Source organism: Leuciscus leuciscus (genome assembly GCF_965113295.1).
Source record: "Leuciscus leuciscus genome assembly, chromosome: 1".
Lineage (NCBI taxonomy): Eukaryota > Metazoa > Chordata > Actinopteri > Cypriniformes > Leuciscidae > Leuciscus > Leuciscus leuciscus.
This window is the reverse complement of record NC_138725.1, coordinates 5,125,009-5,151,123: the sequence shown is the minus strand read 5'-3', so window position 1 is coordinate 5,151,123 and position 26,115 is coordinate 5,125,009. Positions and strand designations below refer to the sequence as shown.

The window sequence follows — 26,115 nt, the reverse complement described above, 5'->3', positions numbered from 1 at the left end:
TGTTTGTGTTGTCACTTATGCTATGTCGGTACTGTTCTGTTGCTGCTACTGTTGCTGCTACAAGGTCCTATGATCGGAATACTTTGTTGGGTCTCAGAAACGCACTGGTGACCCCTGTTCTTTACGACGGATGTCACCCTCCATTTATTTACTCCATCACTGAGTGCGTCATTCGGCTACCTTGCTGTATCTCTAACCGGAGGAAGCATCGGAGGCGCCGAGGCAAACGTGGAGGCGTCCAGGTGAAGATCAGGAGAGGAGCGAGTGCTTCTCCTGCACAATTAGGTCCCTGCCAGCTCTCTGCAGACATTCTAGGTCAGAAAGATCTCTACCTGGCTCGACGTTCGTGGGATCTGTGGTACTCTTGTCACGTATACATTACCCTGCATCGACCTCAAATGCCCGTTAGCCCTGCTCAACCGAGATTCGTATCCGTAGCAGTGGGGTAAACTCGCTGAACATCCGCCCTTTGGAATACTCTCGTTGCCCCCAGGCTGCGGTCTACTCAAATGCAAAAGTGGTCCTGGCAGGTCAGTATCTAACAAGACTTTCGTTCTGAATGACTTTTTCTCTCGTCACAATCTGGATTTTCTGTTTTTAACCGAGACATGGATTAGCGCTGGAGTTGGCCAGTCGTCTATTTTTAGTGAACTTTGCCCAACTAATTTTTCATTTATTAACACGCCGAGGTGCGTTGGAAGAGGAGGTGGTGTGGCTCTTGTTTTTAGGAACAATTTTAAATTACAGACATTGTTAGCAGGGAGTTTTTCCACCTTTGAACTGCACTGTGTAATTGTAGAATCTGTTATGTCACCATTAGTTTGTGTACTGATCTATAGGCCCCCTAAGCCAGACAAAGACTTTATAACTGAATTCTCTGATTTTCTTTCTCATTTTGTGTCACTGTATGATCGTCTCCTTATACTTGGTGACTTTAATATCCATGTTTGCTGTCCGGATAGACCTATGGTTAGCGAATTCTGTGGCGTAATTGGCCTTACGCAACATATAGATAAAGCTACAAATAAACTGGGACATACACTTTTTTATACACATACACAGTTTTATCTTATGGTTTTAATGTTGATAATATTGTGATTGAGGAGGCCACTTTCTCTGATCATAAGCCCATTATATTTGACATCACCCTTTTCAATCCCCTGCAAACTGTCAGAGTTCAGGATCATTACTCCCACCAGATACATTCTCTTACTGCAGCTCAGTTTTCTGATAGTTTTTTGAGTGGAAATGTTGCATCTACTATTGCAACAGCCACATCATTCTCCTTTAGTCCGGATGAATTAGTTACCCTTTTTCACTCATCTTGCTCTTCCATACTTGACTCTGTAGCACCTTTCACATACACTCGCTCCAAATTAAATTCTCATTACAGGCAGGCCTGTTGTAAAGCTGAAAGGAAATGGAAAAAGGATAATTTCAATGTTTCCTTTCAAATTTGTAAATCTGCATTAGCTTCTTTTCAGGCAGCAGCAAAAATAGCCAGAGCAAAGCACCTCTCAGATTTGATCAGTAAACACTCAAACAGACCAAACATTTTATTTAGTACTATAAACTAAGTTATCAACCCCTCAAATTCCCCAGTTGTTGATGTATCCACTGATACCTATGAGAAATTTCTTAAGTTTTTTACTAATAAAATTGAGAACTTTAGATTAGTGTTTACCACCACCTCATCTGTTACTCCGCCTGGTTGCTCAGGGGCACTGGCTACTTTCAACCAATTTCAGCCCATCTCTCTCACTGAATTGAGGAATTTAGTATCACATATGAAACCTACTACTTCATCTTATGATTCTATCCCCTCTTCTATTATAAAGGATGCTTTTGATGTAGTCGGCCCCTCCATTCAGGTCATCTTAAATTCATGTCTTGCATCCGGCACTGTCCCTACATGTTTTAAGCATGTGGTTGTCCAACCCCTGCTCAAAAAACATGGGCTGCGTTCGAAACCGCATACTTCCCTACTATATAGTATGGTAAAAAGAGTAGGCGAGTGAAAAAGTATGTACGAGTCCTCTGTGTTCATAAAAGAGTAGGCGAGAATTACCTGGGTGACGTACTAATTATTATTACTACTAATTATCTAGTACTTATACTAGTACTAATTATCGCGAGATTCGGACGTACGTATACTTATAGTGCGTTCGAATATGCCTACTTTCCTACTATATAGTAGGCAAAAACAGTATGTGAAGGAAGCAGTACGTTCGAAACATCAGTATTCATAAAAGAGTAGGCGAGAAGTTCCCGGATGGCTTACTACTTCCGCCCGGATTTTTGAGTGCTCCACCATGGATACTTTTCTATCCCAGGAGGCCACGCGAGAGGATACGTCATAAAAGAAGAAGAAGAAGAAAAAGATACGTCATACTCAAACATGGCTGAACAAATGGAGAGTGTTTTCAAATGTGAGTATTAAGCCTACAAACCAAATCGCATGTGTTGAATACTGTACAGTAAACTGTTGAATTGTTGAAGGTGTAAAGACGCTATATAATATGGTTCATTTGTGATTTTGTTGTAAATTACATTTTATTATCTATAGCTAACAGAGGAGCTCTAGTAAGGACACATACGTCTCCAAAGTGGATTTGCATACATTTTAAACTGTATACATCTTAAATAAATTACTAAATGTCTATTAAATATCTGGCAAGAAAATATTCTATAAGAATTGCAGATTACTACTACGTCTAATAGATATGAAATAGACATCTGAGTGATGTATGTGTACTATTGTTTAGGAGAATTTTTTTTTTTTTCATTAGACGAATGTTTAATACATTTAGATTAAGTAACTAAACATAAGTAATCTATTTCATTTGTCCATTAGTAGCCTACTGTTGAACAATTGTGGAACGTTTATGATGGATAAAAAGCTAGGTTACTTATCAGCAACAACCTCAACATGTAAATGTAGTATTGAGCTCATAAATCACAGAGGTAACGTGAATCTTGTCTGGATGTTACAGGGACAGATGAACACACACGCAAACTTATCCGGTGGAGAGTGGCTCATGAAGCACTCTTCACCGGAAAGCGTAATGCTGCCATCAAAGGCTTTGAGTGAGTATACAGAAATGATTAAAAATCTATTTAATTGTTCATTTGTAGAATATTTCAGTTATTGTATTTTCAAACAGAGATATTGCAGCACTATTTTAATTCTTGATTTCTCTGCATTTGCTGCAGATCCTTTGTGGTGGAGCAGGACCTACATGGAAAGCCGACAGCGGCATTTGTAAAAAAAAAAATGGGAAAACCTTAAACAGAAATACAAAGTAAGATCATTTTGTCACTTCTAATACAGAATTTAAATATTGTGATGTTAAAATGAATGCTTTTGTATCATGCTTGTGCATTTTTGCAGGATCTGAAATGTCCGCAGACAGGAAGGGGCACTGAGGATGGAGAGACCACAGCAGCATCCTGGAAGTGGTACACTGCCATGGATGAGGCAATTGGGGGCAGACCCTCCATCACTCCTCCTGCCCTCGTTGCCTCATGTGGGCAGGATGTTGCTGTGGCATCTTCGTCCTCAGTGAGCCCAGAGCCCTCAAGAGCCCGGAAAAGGCCTAATGACGTGATGGCATTATTTCGGGAGATGGAGGAGAGAGAAGAGGAGAGAGAGCGGAAAGCTGCTGAGAGGGAGGAGAGGCTTTGGAGGGAAATGGAGGAGAAGGAGGAATGACGAGAACAAGAGAGAAGAGAGAGAGAAGAAAGACAAGAAAGAGAAGTAAGAGAAAGAGAGGAGAGATGGCACAGGGAGGCAATTGAAAAGGAGGAAAGGAGAGAAGGAGAAGTTGCAGAAAGGGATGAACGATTTTTATTTGTCCTTGAAATCCTTGCTAAGAAATAAATTCTGTGGAAAAAAAAAAACTTCTTATGGTCATTTACAGACTTTTGTACAATGTTATGTAAAACAAACTATTTCTAGGCAGTCACAGTACATTATAGACTTCTATAAATGTAGTCATACTTTTAGTTTGATAAAATTCATAAATTAAATATTTATGAAGTGATGAATCATTAGTGAATGTGTGGTGTAATGTAAAAAAAAAAAATACACACTTTAAAACAACAGTTTTATTGGAATTTATTAAATGACTTCTAAATGCATTCAGAGCTCATGCAGGGAGTTTTCAAGGCAGGTCATGGAGGGTTCAGTTCCAACACACCTGTCTGTAATTTGTTATTAATTTGTGATAGTTGGCCTCCATTGACTGATATTGTGTTAAACCAGCAGAACAAACTTGACAAAAATCCCCTTTTGTATTTAAACAATAAAAAATAAAACAGAGTAATGTAACGGCATGAAAGCAAGCAAATAATGGCTGTATTTATATGTTGAGGTGAACTAACCCTTTTTCCCACTAAGTCGAAATTGTAGTAAATGTATGTATTTTGTAGTAATACCTTGAAGAAATAAGCAGCTTTGAGCGTTTATGCCCGAGACGGTTTCTTTACAAAGATCCATCAAATTTATGCATTTGGCAGATGTTTTTATCCAAAGTGACTAAATGCATTTATTACAGGGACAATGACCCTGGACAAACCTGGAGTAAAGAGCCTTGCTGATCGACCAGCAATCTTCTGCTAACCAGTTCAGTGGTTTAGCCCACTCCACCACAAAGGTAGTAAAGCTCTAACAAATATTTGCATGTAATTGTTAACCTATAAAATGACATTTGACAAGAAACGGAATGCTGACAACATGAATTGAAAAAAAATAACATTTTAATCTTCCTAAATATTTTAAAGGTAGTCATGCTCATGGAGAGCAGGCACAGGGATGTTTGGAGCAGACACCGCAGCAGCCAGATTGTCCCGCACATCATCTCCCACTCTTGCTGCAAGGTTGCGGGGCTCAGGGGGGCCGTCATCATGGTCATCCTCATCCTCTGGCTCAACAATATCTCCATTGACCAGAGCGAGATTGTGAAGCACAGCGCAGCACGCAACAACCTCAGGCACGAAGGCAGGGCTCACCTCCAAGGCCTTGAAGAAGATACAGCGCCAGCGTGTCTTCAGCATCCCAAAAGCTCTCTCCACGATGTTACGGGCACGGGAGTGCTTGCTGTTGAAGCGATCCTGCACAGGGTTCTGTACAGGCTCTCTGTATGGCGTGATGAGGCAGATGGGTGCACTCAGGCAAGGATAGCCTCCATCTCCGAGGATGCATTTGCCTGCAGGTGGATAAAGGCCTTCAGCATACACAGGGCTGTTCCTCAGCACCCTGGCATCGTGCACAGACCCAGGATATCCCACAAAGACATCTAGGAATTTCCCCCGGTGATCAGTGATGGCCTGGAGTTGGATGGAGTGAAACAGCTTCCGGTTGAAATAACAGTGGGAGTTATTTGCTGGCGGTTTAATACGGATATGACAGCCGTCTATCGCACCAACTGCTCTGCTGAAAGCTGGTGATCCAGACAGCTGTGCAAATCCTGCTCCCACTGCCTCCAGGTCATCACCGGTTGGAAAGCAAATCACCCTCCTCAAAATTCCCATGATGGCCTTGCTTACTCTGTGCACAATGTCATGCACAGAGGTCTTGGGGATATCAAAGGTCTGCGACACCACCCTGTAAGATGCTGTATGGGCCAGCCAGTGCAGGAACACAAGCACCTCGATGTCCCTTTCCCATCCATGGTCAGATTCCTGTCTGACTGCACCAATCAGGGACCTGATGGACGGAAGAGACAGGCGAAGGTGGGCACGGTGGTCAGCTGCTTCATCAATATAAAACTGCAGAATTGGAACAGCTCCATTGAGATGGCAGTAGGATGTGGGGTTCACCGCCTGTAAAAACATGAGTTTGTTAGAACAAAAAGCTTGAATAAAGCGATGTTTCATGTAGTATTGAATCGTATATGTATTTATTTATTGTGATTATTTATTTTATTCATTTACTTATTTTTATTCAGGTTTCATATTGTTTTCAGTAAATAAAACAATTAATTTCATGCATTAATCATTGCTTGAATAAAAATGTATTTTTCACATCAGCTGCATTTGTCTAGTGCAGGGGTGGGCAACTTCGGTCCTGGAGGGCCACTGTCCTACAGAGTTTAGCTCCAACCCTGAAAAAATCACCTGCCTGTAATTTTCTAGTAATCCTGAGGACCTTGATTAGCTTGTTCAGGTGTGTTTGATTAGGGTTGAAGCTAAACTCTGTAGGACAGTGGCCCTCCAGGACCGAAGTTGCCCATCCCTGGTCTAGTGTGTATTCATGCATAGCTATGTCATATGACAATACAACAGTTTGCTTGTTTTACCAAAATAGATCATTTTCATTAAGAAAATGGGTAACACTTTACAATAAGGTACATTAGTTAACTACATTAGTTAACATTAACTAATAGTGAACTGCACTTATACAGCATTCATTCATCTTTGTTAATGTTAATTTCAACATTTACTAATAATTTATTAAAATCTTGTTAACATGAGTTAATGCACTGTGAACTAACATGAACAAACAATGAACAGCTTTATTTCTATTAACTAACATTAACAAATATTCATAAATACTGTAACAAATGTATTGCTATTTGTTCGTTCATGTTAGTTAATACATTAACTAATGTTTAATAAATTAACCTTATTGTAAAGTGTTACCAGAAAATGTTATATAAATAAGTGTTGGTCAGCATTTGTCATTAGGATTGTGCATAAGTGTTGGGGTGGGCTAGTAATGCAATTCATTCTGGGGTAGTCTTCATTTTTTAAGTAGTAATACTTGCCTTGTTTGAATATAAAATCATCAACCTTCTCCAAAGGCGAGATCTTCGAGCAGCTGCCCGATGTCTCCTTTGTGCACAAATTATTCTTCTAACTATTGATGACATGCCAACCATTTCAGACGCTGAACCATTCTGGACTGGTTAGGTGGTACTGATGCAATCAGATGTCGGTGGTGCACACCTGTCGCTCATAACTTTTAAATTGTTGCGCTTGTGATAACGTCATAGGTCACATGATAACGTCAACATGGCGGATGACGTCCGAACCGCATTCATACTCAACGAGATTTGGCTATTAAGTACCTACTCTTTTAGCGCTCGTTAAGTAAGTACTTATTGAAATTAAAGGGATAGTTCACTTTGAAATTAAATTTTGGTATGTTTTAGCTTACCTCAAGGGCATCCAAGATGTAGGTGTCTTTTTTTCCGCAGTAGTTTCAATTTTGATATTTTTAGGTCAAACCGTTCTTGTCTGTCACTAGATGTCGCCTTGGCTACTGCGAAACCGTAGCCAAGGCGACATCTATTGTATATATCTATACCCGCCCGCGCTCTCAGATCATTTGGACGTGGCTGAGTTCAAGAGGTAAAAACGATATAAAAACTGTTCGTTTTCTCACACAAACCGCTCGTTTCGTGTCTTAGGCCATCAATGTGTACTTACGATGGGGAATTGTTTAATTTGGACGACGGGGAATTGTTTTAATTTGGACTCTGTGCATGCTGTTTGAGACAAGTGACCATCGACCTGCATTATATGACTGACAGACAAGAACGGTTTGACCTAAAAATATCAAAATTGAAACTACTGCGGAAAAAAAGACACCTACATCTTGGATGCCCTTGAGGTAAGCTAAAACATACCAAAATTTAATTTCAAAGTGAACTATCCCTTTAAGTACCAACTCATTGAGTATGCGGTTTCGAACGCAGCCATGATCTCGATGTTAAATGCCTAAATAACTACCGTCCCATTTCTAAGCCTCCTTTTATTTCTGAAGTTCTGGAAAAAGCTGTTCTGGATAATGCCATCCTGATATTATTGGATCTTAGTGCCGCCTTCGACACCGTTGATCATAACATCCTCCTTACTCGCCTTGATCAGCAGGTGGGCATTAGGGAGACTGCATTACTTTGGTTCCGTTCCTATCTCAATGATAGGACTTTCTCAGTATCTATTGGCAAGTTCTCCTCATCTTCTGCTTCCGTTTCATATGGGGTCCCTTCAGGGGTCCATTTTGGGTCCTATGCTTTTTAGCTTGTATATGCTCCCACTGGGTGACATCATAAGGAAGTATAACATCTCTTTTCATCTCTATGCGGATGACTCACAGTTGTACTTGCCTCTAAAATCTAGGGATTCCATACAATCTCTTCTGGCCTGTCTCGAAGACATCAAAACTTGGATGGTTAACAACTTTCTCCAGTTAAACGGTGACAAGACAGAAGTAATTATTTTTGGTTCTCCCAAGGCAAGATGCACTGTGGTAAAAAATTTAGGTCACTTCACCCCATTTATCAAACCTTATGCCAGAAATGTGGGTGTCAGTTTTGACTCAGAACTCTGCCTTGACAATCAGATTAGTTCTGTCCAGATTAGTCCCCATTTTGGCCTCCTTGCATTGGCTCCCAGTTCCTTTTAGGATTCAGTTTAAAGTTTTATTGTTTGTTTTTAAGGCAATTAATGGGCTCGCCCCAACTTATATCACCGACCTTGTAGAGCCACTCAGTTTCAAGGTCACTGAGATCCTCAAACAAAGGGCTCCTGCTTGTGCCGCGCTCACGGCTTAAACAGAGGGGTGATAGAGCTTTTGCAGTTGCTGCCCCACGATTGTGGAACCAGCTCCCCCAGGATATTAGATCTGCCCCCACCATTGCTGCATTCAAATCTAGGTTAAAAACTCATTTTTAATCTTTGGCCTTTCTTGTTCCCTAACCTGGCACTCATGTTTGTTTTTTGTATTTCTGTGTTATGTGCCCTGATATTGAAAGTTTTCTTATTATTTATGTGTAGCGCTCCCCTCAGAATGTATACTGATGAGGGCAGGGCTTTTGGGTTCTTTTAAGGTATTTATCAAATGTGTTTTAACCCTGATTAACTCAGTTTTAAATGTTATCTTGGATCTCTCTTTTAAAGTACACACATGAAATGTTTTTCTAACCTACCTATGAATTCACGTTTCTTAAGTTATAATTTTAATAAAGATTTTTAAACCCTATGTGTCAGTATATGTCTCTCTCAGAATAAAACGATAACCTCTTTCCCAATAAGTAATAAAGTAACACAACACAAGGTTTTATAAAAATATATCTCAATTATTTACTCAATGATAAAGAAATTATTATCTCCAATGAAAAATAAAATAAGGATATATGATTGTTCTTTTTTAAACCTTTAACATAAAATGTCTCTCTTTAAAAAAAAATAAAATACTTTCAATACTGTAAATGCACAGACAACAATGTAAACCCTTAACCTTCAAAAAGATTAATTCAGAAAACCCTCAATGAACCAAATTCAAATCCACTTAAAACAAAATACTTAGTGGGCCCACACACACCTTAATGCAATCTATAGCCGGCAACCAAAATTATAAACTAAAATACCGTAGCAGGCCTGATGCGGTGCTTGTGTTCGTTGTGGCCCAAAACTTAATGGCCGTTTCACTCGTCAGCGAGCAAACAAAATAAAAGATACCTGAAGATAATGTTTCTGTCCAGTCTTTTCTCCAACAATCACAGGGGCAGGCTCAGCATTCGATCAGCTTTTCCAAACGAACTCCGTGGGTTTCTCTTTTCTCTACACGGTTTCAGTAACACACACGAGAGAAATCCTGGTTGCTTCAACTCTGTATGAGTCTCTTTGTCTTCAGGTCGAAAACAGCAGATAAACCCCTCAAACTGTTCAACTGAGGTAGTTAAACTTTAGCTAAAAACTGTCGTTCACTGGTAATGAACGGATTCCAGCCTAATACTTCAGGGCAACTAGACAGCAGTAGCACAAAAATAAACAGTCTCTGAACTTCGTACAGAAATTCCCGTTTCTCAATATGCAGCTTGTCACTTCTCACTGACTACGTTTACATGCAGCCAATAACCCGTTCAAAACCGGGATATTAGCAATAACCCGGTCGCGCACGGCCATGTAAACACCGGCAAAAACCCGGATGTGCTCATATCCCGGTTTTTAAAAACCCGGATATTATACCTGGGGTACCCCCTTTCTAACCCGAATATTTGGTCATGTAAACGCGTATCGGCATATCCCCATCAAAAGGGACATTGATTTGTGTTCTGCGCATGTTCTATTCGCAAGGAATCTTGGTCTTTTGAGTAGGGACGGCGCATACAGAAACCCGCGTGCAGTATACCGGAAGTAAACAAGAAGTAGAGGTAAACATGGCGAGACGCAGCACAGCACCACACTTTTGGAGCGAGGAGGAAAGCGCAAACAAAGGCGATCGCTATCTGCCCCGAACTATTCATTATCCGCGTGCTGCTGCTGTTGTTGTTGTCTTTGGATACAGGAAAAAGAATCGGAAATGACGCATATTGCGTCTTAAGGAAGTGCGTACGTCCAGACGCTAACCGCGCGTCGCCGTTTACATCGGGATATTGTAAATTCCATGTATACAGGAGTAACTCTCTCTGCTCACGCATGTAAACGCGTTATTCCGAATGTTTCAGAAACCCAAATAGTGACCCTAACCCGACCATAACCCGGATATTGGCTGCATGTAAACGTAGTCACTGATTGTCGAGCAAACAATCATAAGACACAATCTACACACTGGTTTGTGCACTACTAATAAACAAATTACCTCAGAAAATCTCTGTGTCACGCTCACTCTTTTACTTCACTTTTTCTTTTCTCCCGCGTCTGTCCTCATGAAAAAAACCCGCGACCTGACTCTCCGCCCAATCGTTATTAACCCCATAAATGCTGGTTTGGACAATTATCAGAAATACACTATCTTTTAACATAAAACAATAAACAATTTTTAAACTGCTTTTAACGTTTTTATCATAACTTTTAAAATGAATTTAAACCTTTTAATCACACTATTTATATGCTCTGACTATTAAATGATATACCTACTACAAGCATCACTTATCACCTCATGCTTTTTTAACCGGGTTACACCCTCCCCCTTCTAAAGGTTTTTGATGTCCTCATCAAACATAATAAAGTCTACCTTTTTTATGTACTAGTGGAAAAGGTGCATGACTAGTCAAGTCAAGTCAAGTCAAGTTTATTTGTATAGCGCTTTTCACAATACAGATTGTATCAAAGCAGCTTCACAGTATTAAATTAAAATAATACAACAAAGTTTGTTTCAAGAGGAATTTATTGATTGATAAAATTAAATTAAATATCCCCAAAATATCCCCAACTGAGCAAGCCAAAGGCAACAGTGGCAAGGAGTTTAAATTAACTCTTGCCAATCTTAATGATAACACCTCTATGCACAATAGTGAGAGGTTGATCTTTTGGCCTACCAGGCTCATCGTAAGTTAACCTGATAACTGGTTTCACTATCCTTTTTGGACGGTTTTCAGGTTTGCTAATCACTTTTGTCTTAGTGACTGTCTCTGGATGCTCATCGTGGCAAGGGTTATCAGACTCTGGATCACTTTCTTCCCCAGGAACTGAATCTTGATCTCCATCCGCTTCTCTCATACTGTGATGTTCCTCCTCCAAACTGTTTCCCTCTGACGAACTATCCTCAGCAGAATTTCCATCTGACTGTTGAGAAGAGCCACTATCATCTTGGATGAGATTTGACTGTCCAGCAGTATCTCTTTCTTTTGTCAGGATCTCCTTCAGGTAAGTACTGTAGGGTTTTCCAGATCCATAATACTCCACATCTGAAAAGGAATCTGTAAACTGCAACTCTTGAAGAGCTTCCTGTACTTCAGGTAAGACTTTCTTTGACCTCTTTTGTGTCTCAGCTCTTGTTCTTGTTTGGACATGTGACTTGTCCTCAGTCTCCACTGTCGGCATTCTCACTAACTGTCCAATTGGTAAAAGATGATCACGATGAAGAGTTTTGACGACTCCTCCTCCGTCCTCCGGTTTCACTTTGTACACTGGAAGGTTGGGCATCTTTCCCAGGACCACGTAAGGGACAGGACTCCAACGACTCTCCAACTTATGTTTCCCTTTCAATCCCAAGTTCCTTAACAACACTCTGTCACCGATATCCAGTGTCTGGAATCCCACTCTTTTATCATATGACCTCTTGTTCCTCTGATGTGTCTTGTAGGCCGCTTCAGAGGCAAGCTTGTAAGCTCTTTGCAAGTCTTCTTTTAGCTTGGCTACATAGCGTGAATGACCACCATCAGCTTTGCCATCAGGAGAGGTTCCAAAGCACAGGTCTATTGGAAGCCTTGCTTCTCTGCCAAACATTAAGAAATAGGGTGAGTACCCCGTAGCATCACATTTGGTGCTGTTGTAGGCGTGAACCAAGTAGCCAATATGTTTACTCCACTGCCGTTTCCTCTCACAGCCCAGGGTTCCCAGCATGGAAAGAAGAGTTCTGTTGAATCTCTCAGGCTGCGGATCTCCCTGCGGGTGATAGGGAGTGGTCCGTGATTTCCGGATCCCTAGTATCTTCAAGAGTTCTTTGATTAACTGACTCTCAAAGTCTCTTCCCTGGTCTGAGTGAATTCTAGCTGGCAAACCATAATGCAGGAAATACTTGTCCACCAGAATCTTTGCCACCGTCTGCGCCTTCTGGTTACGAGATGGGAAAGCCTGCGCATAACGAGTGAAATGATCCGTGACCACTAACACATTGCTGATACCTGCAGAATCTGGCTCCATGGACAGAAAATCGATGCATACCAGATCCATCGGTCCATTGCTTGAAATGTGATGTAAAGGCGCTACCCTATGACAGGGGGTCTTCCGAGTGACACATTCTCCACAGTTCTTTATGTACTGCTCAACATCGCATGCCAGTTTCGGCCAAAAGAACCGGCTCCTCAACAAGTCTGTAGTTCTTTCAATACCCAGGTGTCCGAGATCATCATGGGTGGACTTTAGCACTACTTCTCTGAACTCGCTTGGCAAGACAAGTTGAGTGAGATCTTCTCCGGATGGTCGCTTGCTTAAGCGATGGAGTAGCCCATCTTTCATCATCAGTTTCCCCATCTCTTTCTTCAGACGAGAGCGTTCTGGACAAGATCCATTCTCTTCCGGCCATTTCCCATGTTTAACAGCTTGTATGGCAGATCGGATGGCTTTATCCTTCTCCTGAGCTTCAATCAACTCCTGCTTAGACATCTGCCCCAATGATTTCAACTCCAGGTGAGTTGAGAATGCATAAATATCAGGCACACAATCAGGCGAAGCTCCCAACTGATCTACATACCTCGGTGGACTGTCTGCCGAACCAGGGATGTAGATTCGTTTGCAGATTGATCTCACACCAGACTGTGGTATGGTCTCCCATTCCTCTGAACTCTCATCATGCATATTCCTTGAGAGCAGGTCAGCGTCTATGTTGTGTCTGCCTGGTCGGTATTGGACATCGAAGTCATAGGTGGATAAAGCAGAGAGCCATCTGTGCCCCACAGCACTGAGCTTGGCGGTCGATAACACGTACGTAAGCGGGTTATTGTCCGTACGTACCGTAAATTTAACCCCATACAAATACTCATGGAATTTATCCACAACTGCCCACTTAAGAGCCAGAAACTCCAGCTGGTGAACGGGATAATTCCTCTCAGATGTTTTTAGCTTCCTGCTGGCAAAAGCGACTGGTCTCAGACCCACACTGTGTTCTTGATATAGGACGGCGCCCAGCCCTCTCAAGCTGGCGTCCACATGCAGAACGTAGGGCTTGTTGGGATCTGCAAATGCCAACACAGGTGTATGAGTAAGGCAGTGGATAATCTTGTGGAAAGCCTCAGTGCAGGACTGGTCCCATCTCTCACCAAAGGGCTCTGACTGTTTGAGGTAAGTCTTACTGTTGTCTTTTTCAGACTTCTTGCCCCTCTGGGTTGGAGCATAGCCTTTGGTGAGCTCAGACAATGGACGGACTATAGCTGCATAATTGGCGATGAATCGTCGGTAATAGCCACAAAATCCCAAGAAAGACTGAAGAGCCTTCAGGTGAGTAGGTTGTGGCCAACTTGTAACTGCCTCTATCTTGGCTGGGTCAGGTGATACTCCATTGGCCGATACAATATGTCCAAGGTATTTTACCTTTGGGAGGCAAAATTGACATTTGTCAAATGAGATTTTCAATCCAACCTCTGCCAGACGATCAAGGACTTTAAGAAGTCTCTCTTCGTGCTCTTCTAAAGTTCGGCCAAATACAATCAAGTCATCGAGGTAGACAAGGACTTCGAGCAGATTCATGTCACCCACAGCCTTCTCCATTAATCTTTGGAAGGTGGCTGGGGCTCCAGTTATTCCCTGCGGCATCCTCTCAAATTGGAAGAACCCCAGTGGGCAGATGAATGCCGTCTTTTCCTTATCTTCCTCGGCCATGGCGATTTGGTAATAACCGCTCCGCAGATCAAGAACGGAGAACCACTTGCTTCCGGTCATTGAATTCAACACATCATCAATACAAGGTGTTGTGTACTGATCTGGGATGGTTCGGCTGTTTAACAATCGGTAGTCGATACACATTCTCACAGCTCCATTCTTTTTGCGAACAATCACGATTGGGGATGCATAGGGACTACGAGACTCCTTGATGATCCCTGCACGCAACAGTTCTTGGAGGTGCTTTCTCACGTCTTCCAGGTCAGCTGGAGCCAGGCGACGAGAGCGCTCTCTGAACGGCCGTGGATCTGACAACCGGATTGTGTGCTCTACTCCCTTTGCCAATCCAACATCCCATTCTTGTAGAGAGAACACCTGGGACCTTGTGGATAGCTTTTGACGGAGTCTCTCTTTCCACTCCTCTGAGACAGGTGAGTCTCCAAAGTTGATCAGGTTCACATCAAACTCGGTGTCAGCTGTCTTGGATGGAGAGAGAGGAGTGACAGCATCTGTCAGATACATATGTCCGATAACCGTTCCCACTGGTATGACTGTCTCTGTCAAGGACTCATTTTGGACCAAGATTCTGAAATGGTTGATGTTCACCTCTTCGCTGGGCACCACTGTGGGCTGAACTAGCACACCCGCTGGGAGTGGAGCTACAGGAGACGAGTCCACCATCAGGATTTCTTTGTCAACCTGGAGCTTGTATTCGACTTTGCAGACTGCAGTACAGTCACCACCAGGGGGCAGAGTCAGTGGGCCAGGTCCTTGCCATAACACACAGCCAATATCACCCTCTTCCTCCAGGGCTGTGGCCGTGCCAGGCGCTGTTAGCTTGTTGTCACTGTAACAGGCTTGTATCCCCAGTGTCTGGGTGATGTCAATGCCATTGTCCTTACACTGCTGTACAAGACGTCGGATGTGACTGGCATTGGTCCCCACAATTATAGGAGTCTGGTCTGCAGTTCGGGGCTGAGGGCAGATAAGAGCAAGAACTGTCACCGTCTGGGCGGCACCTGCAACTTTTTCTGGATAATCAATGTCGACCACCACATACCCACGGTATGGATAACTGATCTCAGATTCACTTAGTCCCCACAGGGCTAAACCAGACACGGAACGTATTGGGACATCAGACAGGTAAGTTTGATACCAAGTCTCAAAGATAATGGTGACCTGAGAGCCACTATCAAACAAGGCATCACAGCAATGTCCATTTACTTTCACAGGTACTATGCTGGGTGGACCAATCAAGCCTTCAGGGATGTCAGCCGGCTCTGATGAGGTAACCACACTTTTCTTTACCCCACAGTTAACTTCATTGGTGGTGGCATCCCCAGACTGCTGTCTGTCTTTTGTCACCTTCAAAGCATGAATTAGCTTTCTGATAACCTTGGCTTGATTCTCAGGGTTGCGGCACTTTGTGGCGAAATGTCCGCTCTCACCACACCTATAGCAGAAATTCTCTTCTGACCTTTTCGGGGCTCCCTTGGGGGAGTTGGGGACCTGTTTAGAAGCCTCCATGGTTGCAACAGCCACTGCAGCATCTTGCTCCGGCATCTTGTTGCTAGTTTTCTGTTTTAGTCTTTTCAGTTGTTTTTTCAAGGCAGCCAGCTCGGCATCTTGCCGGTTCTCAGAGTCAGGCGGCGCACTAATGGTTTTAACCTCCATGTAATCATCTTTGACATGAGTGGATTTGGTCACTACTGATGCAACCATTGACTTTAGCTCTTTTATTTCAGCCTTTAAGTTCTGGATCTCAGCTTGCCTTGTATCCACTTCTGTATTAGCATGCATTTGATGTACTGAGGCACTGAGCTTCTTTCTAGAAGTTTCGTACTCTTCCTCAGCACGAATCTCAGTCAACAGCTGCAGAAAGTTTGGGGGGGCAGCCTTCCTTTCTCTCAAGCGCAGCTGGATCAGCATCAGGTCTGAGGCGATAGCACCCCTCAGCAGTTGCTCCAGTCGGGCTTGATCCTTGCCGCTAGCAGGGAGGCCACCTCTTTGAATCACCTTAGCTAGAGACCTCTCTAGACGTCGAAGGAAATCTGATAGTTTCTCTCCTTTTTGCTGTTGCATCAATCGGAAAGCAAAGTAGAGATCATCACCGGACTCAGCACTTCCAAAAGCACTTTCAAGGGCTTCCAAGCACTCTTTTGGGCTGGCGTCAGGATTGGCGTGCCGTACTGCTTTCACAATTTCTAGTGCGGGCCCCTTTAAACTTCCAATAATTCTGCGTCTTTTTTCTCTATCAGAGCATTCAGTCTCCTCCACCATAAGCAATGCTTGCTCTAGCCAATGATCAAATGGTTCCTCACCTGGCGGCGTTGGTAGGGCTCCCGAGAACATGCGTAGTCGACCATAACTCCCACCATCAGCTGGTTTGGTTGTCTTTTCCAACAAATCTCCGACAGCGCGAAGGATGGATTCAGTGGAGCTAGTGGGCGTGGGTGCACTGGGGAATAATGATTTGAGGTCCTCCATGGTTTTCCCTTCAGCCTGCAGCAACCCTTTTAGTTTAATATTAAACTCTTCAGCAGCTGCCTGTGCCCCTCCTATGATGATAACAGGCCACACCTCTCCACCATCAATAGGCACAACTTCAGAAGGAACACTCTCCTCTTGCACAGTCTCTCTACTCTCACACAAAACCATCCGTCGGTTTAGTCTTGCACTGAAGTTTCTCCCACGAACACGCACCCGTCCTAAAGACTTGATAGTTTCCAGTGTTTCTTCCACTTCACTAATCTCTACATCTTCCGGGACGATGGTCATAAGTGCATGCGTCTCATCCAAACCCTCACCACGGCACCAGCGTTTTAACTCTGACACTAGTTCAATTTTTTCCATGTTAATACTGTTTGTCAATTAGCTTAGTAACTTTAGTTAGCCACTTTAACTTTTAACTCTATTTTTTTTTTTTTTTTTTTTTTACTGAAAAATCCAAGACAATCCCAGCGGTGCCTCCATTTTATGTAGCGCTCCCCTCAGAATGTATACTGATGAGGGCAGGGCTTTTGGGTTCTTTTAAGGTATTTATCAAATGTGTTTTAACCCTGATTAACTCAGTTTTAAATGTTATCTTGGATCTCTCTTTTAAAGTACACACATGAAATGTTTTTCTAACCTACCTATGAATTCACGTTTCTTAAGTTATAATTTTAATAAAGATTTTTAAACCCTATGTGTCAGTATATGTCTCTCTCAGAATAAAACGATAACCTCTTTCCCAATAAGTAATAAAGTAACACAACACAAGGTTTTATAAAAATATATCTCAATTATTTACTCAATGATAAAGAAATTATTATCTCCAATGAAAAATGAAATAAGGATATATGATTGTTCTTTTTTAAACCTTTAACATAAAATGTCTCTCTTTAAAAAAAAAAAAAATACTTTCAATACTGTAAATGCACAGACAACAATGTAAACCCTTAACCTTCAAAAAGATTAATTCAGAAAACCCTCAATGAACCAAATTCAAATCCACTTAAAACAAAATACTTAGTGGGCCCACACACACCTTAATGCAATCTATAGCCGGCAACCAAAATTATAAACTAAAATACCGTAGCAGGCCTGATGCGGTGCTTGTGTTCGTTGTGGCCCAAAACTTAATGGCCGTTTCACTCGTCAGCGAGCAAACAAAATAAAAGATACCTGAAGATAATGTTTCTGTCCAGTCTTTTCTCCAACAATCACAGGGGCAGGCTCAGCATTCGATCAGCTTTTCCAAACGAACTCCGTGGGTTTCTCTTTTCTCTACACGGTTTCAGTAACACACACGAGAGAAATCCTGGTTGCTTCAACTCTGTATGAGTCTCTTTGTCTTCAGGTCGAAAACAGCAGATAAACCCCTCAAACTGTTCAACTGAGGTAGTTAAACTTTAGCTAAAAACTGTCGTTCACTGGTAATGAACGGATTCCAGCCTAATACTTCAGGGCAACTAGACAGCAGTAGCACAAAAATAAACAGTCTCTGAACTTCGTACAGAAATTCCCGTTTCTCAATATGCAGCTTGTCACTTCTCACTGATTGTCGAGCAAACAATCATAAGACACAATCTACACACTGGTTTGTGCACTACTAATAAACAAATTACCTCAGAAAATCTCTGTGTCACGCTCACTCTTTTACTTTTACTTTTCTCCCGCGTCTGTCCTCATGAAAAAAACCCGCGACCTGACTCTCCGCCCAATCGTTATTAACCCCATAAATGCTGGTTTGGACAATTATCAGAAATACACTATCTTTTAACATAAAACAATAAACAATTTTTAAACTGCTTTTAACGTTTTTATCATAACTTTTAAAATGAATTTAAACCTTTTAATCACACTATTTATATGCTCTGACTATTAAATGATATACCTACTACAAGCATCACTTATCACCTCATGCTTTTTTAACCGGGTTACATATGTTTTATATTATTATGATTATTGATTCTATGCATTTTATTTTTTACTTGTCTTTTTAGTTATTCATTGTACAGCACTTTGGTCAGTTTTGCTAATATAATAAACATAGAATTACAAAATATAAACAACTTACATTGAGCTGTAGAACCAAAAAGGTTCCTCATAATAGGGTTTCTTTCATCCGGCTCAGTTGAGCAAACACTCAAAGCCATGCCAGTACCTCTCTAAACACTCTTACTTGTCTCTCTTAACCTGCCTTTTAAAAATATGAATGCTAGTAAACTCTTTCACTTCACTTGGTAAGAATTCCACATTTTTGGAGCATAGTGGCTAAAAAAGTATAATGTGTATAATGTGCCGGAAGATTAGCATTAGAGGATCTTAATCTGTTTTGTTGTGAGTAAGAAAATGTAAATGGGCATTAAGTTTAAAGATACAGAAGATAAACATGCTTTACTTTTAGTCAGCATTACAGAATTCTAATGTGTTCCAGGAATATGCATTTGTATTTGTGTGTCAATATCATATGTGTTTGTATTTAGGTCATGGTCACTTTAAGATCGCGCTGTGCTAAATGTCCTATTACGCGATCCGTAGTTGGGAAGTAAATACTCACGCACTTCATGCGCGTTTCAGCGGTTTATTTTCATGGCGCTTCAATCGCATCTGTCTACTTCTCATGTCTGACGTAGCATCGTTGGTATGTATACTTTGTTTTGTGAGATTATTCTGGAAGTATTATTCGTTATTTTTGACAATAATTGTAAGTTTGTAGAGTGTAATCTGCCGATGGTTTGAACTCACGTCGGCTATCCATATGCTAGCTCTCACGTGTTAATTTGTGACGAGCTGCACGGTAAAGATGCTATAATGACCAGAATGTAGTTCACATGTATTTCTTTATTAGTGTTAAAATGAGTACAAACAAAATGCAACAGTAATTGTGCAAATTAACCTTTATTCATGTGTAATTTGTCATTGCTCTTGTGTGTGTTGCAGTTTCACTATTTTCCTTAACTCCAATAAACCTGTGGAACTAAGAATTAATCTTCAGAGTCTTGGTGTGGGGAAAAAGTTTAGCTGGCCGTCAGGATATTAAGTTAACATATCGAGGACGGCACAGTGAAACGACGGCTATCAAGCAAGCGAGATAAAGCAGAGCAAGTTGGAAGCTAGCCGACATGTCGTCGTCACATGCATCCAGTGGACGATCAACGGACCATACTCTACAGTCAAGTGCTACTGGAGCAGCGTGCGCCACCGAGCTACAGGCTACAGAGAAGAGTTTGCATGGAAATACAGCAGCACAGGAGAACCCATACAGTGCATCGTTAAGGACACGCTCGCAAGTATGTTGTTCAGTGAGATCCAGTTCATCGTCAGCGGGGTCTGCAGCAGTCAGAGCAAGAGCGAGAGCTGAAGCAGCAAAGGCATGCCTATGCTATGCTGAAGAGGAAGCTAATCTGAGGCTACAACAAGCTAAGTTGGAAGTGTCTATAGAAATGCTAAAACATAAAAAAGAGGCTGCAGCAGCTATTGCCGAAGCAGAGGCACTTGAAGCTGCTGCTGATGTAAAGAGTGAAAAACATAGTTGTGACCTGAACAAAGACTCTGTTCCTTTAGAAGCCTCACAACGCACAAGGCAGTATGTGTTTGATCAACTAAAAGAAAGGGATTCAGAATTTAAGTCATGTGAAAACGGTGACACACAAGCAAAGACAGCGCTGGTCCCTAACCACAACGTGTCACCTCCACCACTAAAGCCTGAAGCCAGTCCCTTCTATCCGCATCAGAACAATACTGCTCCACATCGTCTCATCTCACAGCAGCCTTACATCAGCACATACGAGGACAGCCACAAGCCATTCAACAGGACGCCTGGAGACGTTCGTCTACCTCACATCAAGTCCAGCGGTGAGCATGCTTCTCTTGTACACCACTTCAGAACACAAAATCACCACACCCAGCCTCCACCCGCACACCATGCCATACCGCCAGACTACAATGGTGGCAGCTCATACATAAATGAGGGTGGCTCACACATAAATGACTTTGTCAGGTATCTAGCCCGCCGTGAGCTTGTGGCTACAGGCTTGCTTCAATTCAATGACAAACCCCAAAACTACAGAGCATGGAAGCGTTCCTTTTTGACTGCCATCAGAGGCCTAATCCTGGAACCGAGTGAGGAGATGGATCTTCTGCTAAAGTGGCTCAGGAAGGAGTCAGCAGAGCATATTGAGCAGATAAGAGCAATACACATAAATCGGCCAGAAGCAGGACTGGCCATGGCATGGGAAAGGCTCGAGCAAACATACGGCTCAGCTGAAGCAATAGAAAATGCTCTGTTCAAACGCATTGACAGCTTTCCGAAAATAGCAAACCGAGATGGATCTAACCTGACAAAGCTGGGTGATCTGCTAATGGAACTGCAGGCCGCTGAGGCTGAAGGAGACTTACCAGGCCTGGCTTTCCTGGACATGTCGAGAGGCGTCAACCCAATTGTACAGAAACTCCCGCCTCGTCTCCAGGACAAGTGGGTGATAGCTGGTGCAGCCTACAAGCGTCAAAACCATGTGAGCTATCCTCCCTTTGGCTTCTTTGTTGATTTTGTCAGCGAGCAGGCTCGCATCGCAAATGACCCAAGCTTCAGCCTCATCGGCAACACAGACATGGCCCCCAGGACAGAGAAGACAGCGTGGAAGCCCAACAGACAGCGGGAAGTCTCCGTCCACAAGACACACGGGTGAGCCTCCAACAAAATCCGACAACGGCGACAAACTGTGTCTGTTGCATAAAAAGCCACACCCTCTACGTAAGTGCCGGGCATTCAGAGAGAAGCCCATTGACGAGCGCAAAACACTCCTCAAAGAAAACAATGTGTGCTTTAAATGTCTTTCTTCCTCGTCTCACATAGCAAAGAACTGCAAAGTCAATGTCCAGTGTTTTGAATGTAAGAGCGACAGGCACAACACAGCGCTTCACCCTGGAGCTGCACCCTGGCAGCAGAGGGCTGGCCCTACTGCTGAGCACGGCGGGGAGGAGGATGAAGCTTCACCGCAGTCTCAAGTCACCAACAAATGCACGAAAGTCTGCGGAGGGGAACTCACAGACCGCTCCTGCTCGAAAATATGCCTCGTCAAAGTGTTCCCAGTCGGCCACAGAGAAAAAGCCGTGAAACTGTATGCGATCATGGACGAGCAGAGCAACAGGTCACTGGTGCGCTCACAGTTCTTCGACATGTTCAATGACCAAAGTCCAAGCGCTCCTTACACACTGAGAACATGTGCCGGAGTGAAGCCATCGGCAGGCAGAAGGGCCAGTGGCTATGAAGTGGAGTCTCTGGATGGAGCTGTTCGCATCCCGTTGCCAAGCCTCATAGAATGTAACGACATACCGAACAACAGAGAGGAGATTCCAACCCCCGAAGTAGCTCTTCATCATGCTCATCTAAGGTCGGTGGCACACCTCATCCCAGTCATTGACCCGCAAGCCCCCATTATGCTTCTCTTAGGACGAGACATTATCAGAGTGCATAAAGTCCGCAAACAGGTGAATGGCCCTCACAACCTGCCTTACGCACAGAAGTTAGACCTGGGGTGGGTCATTGTTGGAAATGTGTGCCTAGGTAATGTTCACAGGCCACTGACAATTAGCACGTTCCACACGAACACCACAGAGCTGCAACGGCCCACTCTCTTTGACGCGTGCCCCAACGTGTTCCATGTGAAGGAGAGGTTCAGCGACACCCAGGCCACCAGTGAGCCTCCAGCGTATCCTGAGGACCAGCCTATCTGTGAAACCGACCACCTTGGATGTTCAGGCGGACCAGGGATGACAACCAGGTGGCTCCCTCCATTCAAGATACAATGTTCATGGAGATAATGGATGAAGGACTACAAAAAGACCCAAACAACAGTTGGGTGGCGCCATTACCCTTCAAGAGCCCACGCCCACGGCTCCTAGACAACAGGCCACAGCCGCTGAGGCGTCTCATGTCTCTCAAGCGTAACTTTGAGAAAAAGCCTGAGATGAGAGACCACTTTCTCGCATTCATGGGCAACATGTTTCGGAACGGTCATGCAGAGTTAGCCCCCCCTCTCAGTTCGGATGAAGAAAGGTGGTACTTACAAACGTTCGGGGTGTATCATCCGAAAAAACCTAAGAAAATCCGTGTGGTATTCGATTCCAGTGCCCAATACGGTGTGTCACTCAACAACGTGCTGTTAACGGGTCCTGACCTGAATAACACACTACTGGGAGTGCTGATTCGGTTTAGAAGAGAGGCCATCGCCGTCACAGCCGACATAGAACAGATGTTCTATTGCTTCCGGGTAAGAGAGAAAGACCGTGACTTCTTACGCTTTCTCTGGTTCCAGGACAATGACCTCTCCAAAGCCATCGTGGAATACCGGATGAACGTCCACGTCTTCGGCAACAGCCCTTCACCTGCAGTGGCTATTCACGGTCTACACAAGTCTGTTCAAGGCAACGAGTTCCACGTCGACCCAGATGTGCAACACTTCGTGTTGCATGACTTCTATGTCGATGACGGGTTGAAGTCCCTGCCCACAGTTCAAGCTGCTATCAGCCTGTTAAAAAGGACACAGGATTTGCTCTCCAAGTCAAATCTGAGACTTCACAAGATTGCAGCGAACAACAAAGAAGTCATGGACGCCTTTCCATCCAGTGACCACGCGAGTGACCTCAAAGACCTTGACACAGACGCGCTGCCGTTGCAGCGCAGCCTTGGGCTTGACTGGAATCTCAAGACAGACTGTTTCCTTTTTAATGTCTCCAGTGAGACCAAGCCCTACACCCGGCGGGGTGTCTTATCCACAATCAATAGCCTCTACGACCCACTTGGATTTGTTGCGCCCGTCACAATCCAAGGCAAGGCTATCCTGCGAGAGCTCACGGTGGAGAACGGTGACTGGGATGCGCCCTTACCTCCAGCCATGGAAGATGCCTGGACGTCATGGAGAGCCTCTCTGTCTGAGCTCGCTGAGCTTTCCATCCCAAGGCGCTACACGGAAACCTCACCGTCAGCAGCGGTAAGAAGAGAACTGTGTGTGTTCTGTGATGCGTCAGTCAAAGCTATCGGTGCTGTGTGCTACCTGAAAGTGACAGACAGTAATGGCAACAACCAGATTGGATTTGTAATGGGCAAAGCCAAGCTGGCCCCCTGCCCTGAACACACAGTGCCAAGACTTGAACTCTGCGCAGCAGTGCTTGCTGTTGAGTTAGCAGACCTGGTCTCAGCAGAACTAGACCTACAGCTTGATGCCGTAACCTACTACTCAGACAGTAAAGTAGTCTTGGGCTATATTTGCAATGAGACCAGGCGCTTTTATGTCTATGTCAGCAACCGGGTGTTACGCATCCGAAGATCCTGCCGACCAGACCAGTGGCGCTACGTGCCAACAGACCTGAACCCTGCAGATCACGCAACGCGTTCCGTCCCTGCTGGCTAACTGAAACACACCAACTGGCTGAGTGGGCCCAAATTTCTCTCCAAGCCGGAGCTCAGCATTTCTGCATGCACTTATGACCTTGTTGACAAGGTCCCAGACATCCGCCCTCTGGTGTCCGCCTTAAGCACTACAGCCTCAAACAAGCAACTGGATTCACAACGTTTTGCTAAGTTCTCTACCTGTAAGTCATTAACTCGTGCAGTCACTCAATAGGTTCACATAGCCTGTCATTTCAAGACAGCTCACAGAGAGAACAGAGCATGCAAGGGCTGGCATTACTGCAAAGCTGAATTCACAGTTGAGGAATCAGAGAAAGCGTCAAATGTAATCATCCAAGCAGTTCAACAGGAAGTCTACAGCCAAGAGATAAAGTGCATTCTAAAACAGGAAAGGATGCCAAAAACAAGCCCTCTCAGAAATCTGGACTCGTTCATTGACGCACACGGCCTTCTCAGAGTTGGAGGCCGTCTTCATCATTCAAGTCTCAATCAGAGTGAAAAGACTCCCCTGATTATTCCTGGCCAGCATCACATCGCCACTTTGCTCATCAGACACCACCACGAGCAAATTCATCATCAAGGGTTTTTGGATAGTCGGAGGGAAGAAAAGAGTAAGCAGCATCATCCACCAATGCATAATATGCAAAAGGCTCAGAGCTCCACTCAGCATCCAGAAAATGGCTAACCTGCCAGACGATCGTCTCTCAACAGATCCTCCATTCTCCAGCGTGGGTCTTGATGTGTTCGGCCCATGGAACGTCTCCTCACGCAAGACCAGAGGCGGCTTCGCTCAAAGTAAAAGGTGGGCAGTGATCTTTACGTGCATGAGCATAAGAGCTGTGCACATTGAAGTCATAGAATCCCTCGACACTTCTAGCTTCATCAATGCGCTACGGCGCTTCCTTTCAATACGTGGGCCGGTCAAATACATTCATTCCGACCGCGGCACGAACTTCATTGGTGCCTGTAAGGAACTGAAGATAGCCTCAAACATTGACAGCACTGCTGTAAAGACTTGCCTCTCAGACAAGGGTTGCATCTGGTCCTTTAATCCCCCACATGCATCCCATTGGGGTGGATCATGGGAGAAAATGATAGGGCTGGCTAGGAGGATTCTGGATGCAATGTTGCTCCAGCTGAAAGACAAGCTCACCCACGAAGTGCTGGTGACTTTCATGGCAGAAGTTGCAGCGATCATCAACGCCAGGCCACTTGTTCCAGTGACTATGGACCCTGATGACTCGTTCATACTTACACCAGCTGCTCTTCTCACACAAAAGACGAACATTGTGCCTGCTCCTGCTGGTGAGTTTGGAGTTGCAGACCTCTACAAGTCCCAGTGGCGGCAGGTTCAGCACCTGTCCAACACCTTCTGGGACCGCTGGAGGAAACAATTCCTCCCAACACTGCAGGCCCGCAAAAAATGGCAGTCCACTCAGCCAAACATTCAGTCTGGAAGCGTTGTTCTCCTTAAGAACAGTCAAGCACCTAGGAATGAATGGCCTCTTGGACTGATTACACAGGCCTTCCCTAGCAAAGATGGGAAAGTGCGCCAGGTTGAGGTGAAGATCATCAAACCAGGCGGGACTAGCCTTTCTCAGGCCAGTCAATGAAATACTTCTCCTTCTACCTCCAGAGGCACAGTAAATGGACTGTTAAAAAAAATAAAAATGGACTGTGCATGGACTGTGGGGTGGCGTGTGTCCACGTCAGGCGGGGAGTGTTTTGTTGTGAGTAAGAAAATGTAAATGGGCATTAAGTTTAAAGATACAGAAGACAAACATGCTTTACTTTTAGTCAGCATTACAGAATTCTAATGTGTTCCAGGAATATGCATTTCATATGTGTTTGTATTTAGGTCATGGTCACTTTAAGATCGCGCTGTGCTAAATGTCCTATTACGCGATCCGTAGTTGGGAAGTAAATACTCACGCACTTCATGCGCGTTT

The 26,115-nt window shown here is 43.7% G+C and overlaps 2 protein-coding genes across 5 annotated transcripts in view; one reads left to right on the top strand and one right to left on the bottom strand.

Annotated features, from left to right (window-relative positions):
* The window catches only part of LOC309494422 (uncharacterized protein), a 251,719-nt gene that overhangs the window by 166,004 nt on the left and 59,600 nt on the right, over nucleotides 1-26,115 (top strand). The window lies entirely within an intron of this gene.
* Nucleotides 1-26,115, bottom strand: part of LOC309494337 (uncharacterized protein) — a 255,507-nt gene that overhangs the window by 198,527 nt on the left and 30,865 nt on the right. Inside the window, exon 1 of one of the 4 annotated variants that reach the window (XM_082163641.1) lies at nucleotides 18,830-18,918. The exons of the other annotated variants lie outside the window; for them this stretch is intronic. Within the exon in view, the coding sequence (XP_082019767.1) occupies nucleotides 18,830-18,908 (79 nt within the window). The 5' untranslated portion in view covers nucleotides 18,909-18,918. Of the gene's footprint in view, nucleotides 1-18,829; nucleotides 18,919-26,115 lie in introns of those variants that run through there. 4 annotated transcript variants of the gene reach the window in all.